Here is an 8,250-nt window from a genome sequence, read left to right on the forward strand (position 1 = left end):
ACAGTAATACAGGCTCTCTCCTCTTCTATAGCCGGTGACAGCCACCAGCTGTAGAGGAGGAGAGAGCCTGTATCACTGTCACCGGCTGTAGCAGAGGAGAGAGCCTGTATCACTGTCACCAGCTATAGAAGAGGAGAGAGCCTGTATCACTGTCACCGGCTATAGAAGAGGAGAGAGCCTGTATCACTGTCACCAGCTATAGAAGAGGAGAGAGCCTGTATCACTGTCACCAGCTATAGAAGAGGAGAGAGCCTGTATCACTGTCACCGGCTATAGAAGAGGAGAGAGCCTGTATCACTGTCACCAGCTATAGAAGAGGAGAGAGCCTGTATCACTGTCACCAGCTATAGAAGAGGAGAGAGCCTGTATCACTGTCACCAGCTATAGAAGAGGAGAGAGCCTGTATCACTGTCACCGGCTATAGAAGAGGAGAGAGCCTGTATCACTGTCACCGGCTATAGAAGAGGAGAGAGCCTGTATCACTGTCACCAGCTATAGAAGAGGAGAGAGCCTGTATCACTGTCACCGGCTATAGAAGAGGAGAGAGCCTGTATCACTGTCACCGGCTGTAGCAGAGGAGAGAGCCTGTATCTCCGTCACCGGCTATAGAAGAGGAGAGAGATGATATAACTGTCACCGGCTATAGAAGAGGAGAGAGCCTGTATCACTGTCACCGGCTGTAGCAGAGGAGAGAGCCTGTATCACTGTCACCGGCTATAGAAGAGGAGAGCCTGTATCACTGTCACCGGCTATAGAGAGGAGAGAGACTGTATCACTGTCACCGGCTATAGAAGAGGAGAGAGACTGTATCACTGTCACGGGCTATAGAAGAGGAGAGAGGCTGTATCACTGTCACCAGCTATAGAAGAGAAGAGCCTGTATCACTGTCACCAGCTATAGAGAGGAGAGAGCCTATATAGAAAAGAAGAGAGCCTATATTACTGTCACCAGCTATAGTAGAGGAGAGCCTGTATCACTGTCACCAGGTGTAGAAGAGGAGAGAGCCTGTATTACGGTCACCAGCTATAGAAGAGGACAGACCTGTATCACTGTCACCGATTATAGAAGAGAAGAGAGCCTGTATCACTGTCACCGGCTATAGAAGAGGAGAGAGCCTGTATCACTGTCACCAGCTATAGAAGAGGAGAGAGCCTGTATCACTGTCACCGGCTGTAGAAGAAGACAGACCTGTATCACTGTCACCAGCTATAGAAGAGAAGAGAGCCTGTATCACTGTCACCAGCTATAGAAGAAGAGAGAGCCTGTATCACTGTCACCAGCTATAGAAGAAGAGAGAGCCTGTATCACTGTCACCGGCTATAGAAGAGGAGAGAGCCTGTATCACTGTCACCAGCTATAGAAGAGGAGAGAGAGCCTGTATCACTGTCACCAACTATAGAAGAGGAGAGAGCCTGTATCACTGTCACCGGCTGTAGAAGAAGACAGACCTGTATCACTGTCACCAGCTATAGAAGAGGAGAGAGCCTGTATCACTGTCACCGGCTATAGAAGAGGAGAGAGCCTGTATCTCTGTCACCGGCTATAGAAGAGGAGAGAGCCTGTATCACTGTCACCGGCTATAGAAGAAGACAGACCTGTATCACTGTCACCGGCTATAGAAGAAGACAGACCTGTATCACTGTCACCGGCTATAGAAGAAGACAGACCTGTATCACTGTCACCAGCTATAGAAGAGAAGAGAGCCTGTATCACTGTCACCAGCTATAGAAGAGGAGAGAGCCTGTATCACTGTCACCAGCTATAGAAGAGGAGAGAGCCTGTATCACTGTCACCGGCTATAGCAGAGGAGAGAGTCTGTATCACTGTCACCGGCTATAGAAGAGGAGAGAGCCTGTATCACTGTCACCGGCTATAGAAGAAGACAGACCTGTATCACTGTCACCGGCTATAGAAGAAGACAGACCTGTATCACTGTCACCGGCTATAGAAGAAGACAGACCTGTATCACTGTCACCAGCTATAGAAGAGAAGAGAGCCTGTATCACTGTCACCAGCTATAGAAGAGGAGAGAGCCTGTATCACTGTCACCAGCTATAGAAGAGGAGAGAGCCTGTATCACTGTCACCGGCTATAGAAGAGGAGAGAGCCTGTATCACTGTCACCGGCTATAGAAGAGAAGAGAGCCTGTATCACTGTCATCCACTATACCTGCAACCGTAATGTGCAGTACTTTCAAGACAACAGTCCTAATGTGCAGTGGATTATCATACTGTGAAATGCCATCACTGTTCTCCACAGCACTTTGATTGTTAGCAGGTTCCAGTCTCATTGGCAGTTTCTTCTCATCGTGCAACTAATTTTATTTGTCAGTTCATCTTCAATTTCAGTAGCAATATGACCACCCCTCCCCCTTCACCTTTTTATACAAAAAAACCCTAATGTTTTGGCCCAAATAAATATATATACACACAATATCAGTAAGATGGGTACAAGCCCATTTTATCCCCAGTCTGCCATGTCAAAAGCAGCATTCTTACTCTACCATTCCATCACTTCACATTACATAGACACATATGCCAGCTGTCAGCTCTACATCACTCGGGTATTATTGTATCTTGACGCCACCAGAAGCTCGGGGTTTGACAGGGCTTGGATGGAGGAACGCCCGTCACACCCCTAGCTCCAGATAGGTGAAAGTCCTGGAAGGTGCTAAACGTAATTTCTGTGAGCCGTAGAACTCCTGCCCCAGCAGCTTATTGGGGCGGGGAGCCTGACAGCAGCAAGGAGCCTGACAGCAGCAAGGCCCAGACATAAGGCAGCGAGTGCAGAGACCCAGACATCCAGCAGCGAATACAGAACATGCTGACAAGGATGTAATAGCAACGGGGACAGCATCTGCCGCATCCCCAGCAACCCGATTACCCAAGTGCCGCCCCCTGAGAATGGAAGCGCGCACCCCGCACCCCGGCGGCTAGGGGAGGTCACCAGCACCAGGGCTCCTTTGCGCCACACCCCAGCAGCCCAGGTGATAGGACCAGCGGTGCGGGCACAGAGGCCCCGGAAGCCACTGGTCCTGACAACAGTGTCCTCTCCGGAGGGTTACAACTGTGCCCGCTCCTGACTGCTGCCCGCCCAGCTCATAAATATTCATGTAGCTGAGATAGGATGGTCATTATATCAGAGGAAGTCTCCAAATCAGGACACGGGGTCATGCAGCATCCGGAGTGAAGCACAAGCACTCATTTCAAGTAAACAAAAGGCATCATTGAATACTTGACTAAGGCCGTCTGTGGTAAAAGGTTAGGCGTTTGCAATGTCCTGGAATACCCCTTTAAACCTCAACATTTTACCTTTAACACTAAAAATTCATTATAAACCTGTTATTTTGGTAAACTCAGTTTATTTATATTTTAATAGAGGATTTGAAGTCTGTAGTAAATGTGTATGGGCATGTAAGCCAACGAGCGTCGCTAAACTGGAGCCTATAGGAATTCACCTGTGAGTTTAAAGGGAGCCCGTCACCGGGTTCATGCTGCCCGGACAGCAACACTTCTTTTTATGATACAAAGAGTTATGATGTTTAGGGAAGTGACCATATCTTAAAGGGGTTTTCAGGGACTTGAAGGCAAACTACCATTGATTGACTGTGGTCTGCGGCTCGGGACCCCTGATTGGGAGTTCCAATGTCAGCGTTGCAATACACAAAGCCACTGCCGCAACTTCTATGTAGTGGCCGCAGCTTGTAACTGCAGGTGCAGCTGTCATGGATTTTAATTACCTCTGCCTTTCGCAACGCTAACAGCGGACACTTCTGATTGGCTGGGGTCCTGAACTGAAGACCCCAGCCAATCCACTATTGATGACTTATCCTGAGGATAGGCCATCAATAGTATTTTGCCTGGAAAATCCTTATAATTATTGATGACCTATCCTTGAAATAGGTAAATCAATAGCTGATGGGAGGGGGTTCACTGCTTAGGATCCTTGCAGATCAGCCGTTCACTGGGCCCGCTGTCACAGTTGGAAGCAGAGCGCTCTGAACACATTGCAGCAACCCATGTTGGTAATACAGCCACAGCTTTTACAAGATTCGGTGTGAGCTTTGTCTGCTTTACCAGCATTGCTGCAGTGAGGATAGAGCTGTCTGCACTGGCCGCGAGCAGCACACACCTGATCAGCGGGGATCCAGAGTGGCAGATCCCTGGTGATCAACTATCCTGAAAATAGTAAGAGTAACAATAAAAAATTAAATAGATTTTGCTATTTGTACAGCGCCAATTTATTCCACAGCACTTTCAAGTAATTTTTGTATTCACACAATACTCTATATACAGACAAGTCATTTTATTAGAGACGTTTATAGGTGTTTTTGTAATACAAGCAGTATCACAGCTCTTCTGTGAGTTCTTCATCTCCCACGTCTCCAGACACATCCCTACTACCCATAGCACTGCTGTCCGCCAGCTTCCCCACACCCTAACTGCGCATGTGCAGAACAATTCCTGCCATTACCGCTGGCAATATATTTTCCCCTCTGCTTTCCAGTCCGCACCCGTCATTCTTCTTTCCACAGAGTGGCAAGAACTTTGTTTCTAACATCTTCCAGTGAGCCAAATATTTCTCTCAATCCGTTCTCCTTAGGGCTCTTCAGACGAGCGCAGTTATCGTATTTCTAGCAGTGCAAAATGATAGCGGCTGTAGAGCTGTAAGATCGCGTAAACAGGCTGCTTCCAGCTACTTGAAGTAGCCAATTCACACGATCCTAGGTGCGAGCTGCGTGCATTCAAGGCTTCCATAGGAGTGTATGGAAAGCACACAGCAAAGATAGGACATGTCCTATCATAGCGCGCACACTCGGAGCCCAAATGCGAGTTTACACCCATGCCCTATTATTGGTAGGTGCATGCAGTTACGCACATCTAACAATCATCCATGTAAACTCTTCTATAGGAACCTATTGGTTCCTTATAGAAGCGCATTCTGTACGCTTCTAGCAGCGCGAAAACTACATTCATCTGAACCAGCCCTTAATATCAGCACCCCTCCAACCTTATACCAGCAATTAGCACTGTATTCAAGCAGCAATACTTACCATCTCCCCCCTTATTGCACCTCAATAGCCTTTCCCAATCTATCAGTGCTGCACTGCAGCAGCACTACTCACTAATACCGGTATATACATACATACACTTACCATTCCCAGGTGTATTAGTACTCCTATTGTAGCATTAGTCTATGCACACTAATATATATATATTACTGTGTCCAGCTGTTAATCTGCTCCGCCGCTCTGCCCTGCTGTTAAATGGCCATTATACCTGTTACTACAAGTACAATCATACTATCATTATTTGCTTTTTTAATACATTTTTATTTTGATTTTACAGTAAACAGAGAATAATAAAAAGTTGACATATTTGTATAATTGTTGTGTTAGAAGAATACAATTTGACGTATTTTCCATAAAATAAATGGCTTCTATGTTCTCATCCAAGTATGAAGAAATGCTGGCAGTCAAAAACAGAGCATTTGATTCCTTTCTATCCCGATGGCACCTTGGCTGACAATCATCCCGCACTTCACTCCCATACTAGCATTAGTTTATTCTATAGATTTTTTTCCTCTAATGCCGGATTAACCAATTATGAGCTCAACTCCCATAATACAATCACACTTCTTATCCTTCGCTCATAATTAGATGTAATTCTATCATTTCAGGTCTTCCTATTCCTTTATGTTTTCATTGTCCCGTTCCATTTGTTTTACTGTTATTTATTTATAGAATGTTTCCATTTGTTTTGAACTCCTGTAACTATTTATTCATATTGCTACATATTCGTTAGGTGATATGAATGTTTTTCACTACAGAAAAGTTATTACTTTTGTTTTCGCTTTTACTGTCCTTATCCCAGTTTTATAAACTGCATTCATTGATGATTTATCCTATTTGATTGGTGGGGTTGCGGGTGACATCAGAAACCCTTTTAGCTAGATTGTACTATTCGTGTATTTCTTTCCCTACCCTCACTATTAGTCAGTTCTTTATGTAGACTATTTATTTGTGCTATTATCTCTTACAGATTATCTTGCAATGGTGAGAACTAGACATGAACGAGCACACTCGGTTAAGGCAGTTACTCTACTCGAGCGAGCATCGCTCTTCTCGAGTAACTGCTTACTGGTCTAAGCAGATTCGGGGGGCGGCAGGGGGTAGTGTGGGGGAAGAGAGAGAGAGATCTCTCTCACTCTCTTCCCTGCTACCCTCCCGAATCTGCTCGGACCAGTAAGCAGTTACTCGAGAAGAGCGATGCTCGCTCGAGTAGAGTAACTGCCTTAACCGAGTGTGCTCGTTCATGTCTAGTGAGAACTTAGCTTGAGCACTGTCCATTTTTTAACAAACTTTCCTCTTTCCTTGCATGATCTATACATACTATTAGTTTGTTTACAAAATCACACTAACTATATAAATTAATAGATAAAAGCCCTTTTAGACACAATGATTTTCACTCAAAAATCACTCAAAGCCGTCTTTGTGCCTAACTGCACTGACATCCTGAAGTTTTCGTTAAGCCATCGTTGTCTATCAGCATGCTGAAAGATCAGCGATCAGTTATCAGGAATTCACAGCGGGATACAGCAGATACTATTGTTTCATCTGTATTCCGCTCCCTGAAGTCAGGAGGGGTACGAAGAACACAGCAGTCCAGCCGTGTTCATCATCCCCCATCGGAGCGCTTGGTTGTATAACAGCTGGGTGCTCCGAGCGGGGGACAGCTGAATGCAGAAGACAAACGGCCCCACTTGTCTTCTGCATCCTCCACTCAGAGTGCTCAACTATATTACAGCTGAACAGAACAGCTGGATGCAGAAGTCAAGCGGCCTTGCTTGTCTTTTGCATCCTCCGCTCAGAGCGCAAAGTGATTGCTCAACGGTAGAGTGATCACCTTGTGCTGTAAAAAAGCACACAACAATTATTGCTGAAAAATTGCTCAAAAGATTTTTTGAGTGATAATCGTTGTGTCTAAGCCGGGCTTAAGTGATACTTTTTCTGTTCAAAAATATTATCCTGAATTCACCCCACTGATGATTTGTACCCCTTTATGTATCTCTTCTCCCTTCCATTATTTCTTTTACTTTAGTCATTCTTATATCTTAGTTATTGTGCGTAGCACCTTGCTGAGTGGTTTCTGAAGAAGGGGCTGCGTCCATGAAACGCGTCATACTGTTTGTTTTAAATTACATCAATAAAGAAGAATCAGGTTAATTATGTTTTGCAACAATTTTCTTGGTGAAGAGAGCTGTGCCTTGCGTCTACAAATGTTAGGTCCTCAATAGTTGAGTCCTGAACAAACCCCTGTTAATGTCTTCCTGTTACTCTCACTCGTATTCTCCTGCATATGTTAAAGCTTTATCGAGGGTTTAATTTTATTTGTCTGTACATTCTTCTTTTCTGTGTTTTTCAGCTTGTAAACGCAAAGAACAAGAACAGCAGAAAGATCGTAATCTGCAGCCTAAGAAGCAGCGCTTGGTATTTACCGACCTTCAGCGACGCACTCTTATTGCCATCTTCAAAGAAAATAAACGTCCTTCTAAGGAGATGCAAATAACAATTTCACAGCAGCTAGGCTTGGAGCTCAACACGGTCAGTAACTTCTTCATGAATGCTCGTCGACGGTGCATGAACCGATGGCAAGAAGAACCTGGAGTCAATCCTGGGATGCCTTCAACATCCGCTAGCACTTTTTCCAAGGCATGAGTTGCTTAGCTTTACATCCTGAGATAAAACCCCCGGTTACAAACATTTTGAAATCTACTGGAAAGCAGTGAAAATGCAAGTCCTGCAAGACACTTCAAACACGCAGAGTCAGTAGTTGTGCTTCTTTATCAGGTTTGCTTTGTCCGTCTGCTTTCCTTATTTCAATAATATCATTTCAGTTTACATTTTATCTTTTAACCAATATATGCAGAAAACATCCACTCCCAAAGAGAAAAACGGCAAAAACTGGGAGTGTCTATTAGTGATATGATAATTCTAAATATTAGGAAATCCTGACATTATTGAAACCATCAATGACAAAAAAAAAGCGAACTCCGCGGCATCGGGGTTTGTACAAGCACATCTTCAACCAGAGAGGATTTTACACAAATTCATTTTTCCATTGATTCTTGATTTGAAAAAAAAAAGAAAGACAACCCCCCCAACCCCCCCCCCCCAAAGAAAACCAAAACTTCCCAAGTATATGCTGATAATTACAAGTCACTCAATATCCGCCTCTATTTTTTTTTTTA

At 44.6% G+C, this 8,250-nt stretch overlaps 1 protein-coding gene across 1 annotated transcript in view; it reads left to right on the forward strand.

Moving 5' to 3' along the window:
• Positions 1-7,717, forward strand: part of ONECUT3 (one cut homeobox 3) — a 90,098-nt gene extending 82,381 nt beyond the window's left edge. The window contains exon 2 of the mRNA XM_066574947.1: positions 7,425-7,717. Coding sequence (XP_066431044.1) covers positions 7,425-7,717 — 293 coding nt within the window. The remainder of the gene's footprint in view (positions 1-7,424) is intronic.
• Positions 7,718-8,250: the final 533 nt, after the last annotated feature.

The sequence above is a fragment of the Eleutherodactylus coqui genome, chromosome 7 (assembly GCF_035609145.1).
Source record: "Eleutherodactylus coqui strain aEleCoq1 chromosome 7, aEleCoq1.hap1, whole genome shotgun sequence".
NCBI lineage: Eukaryota > Metazoa > Chordata > Amphibia > Anura > Eleutherodactylidae > Eleutherodactylus > Eleutherodactylus coqui.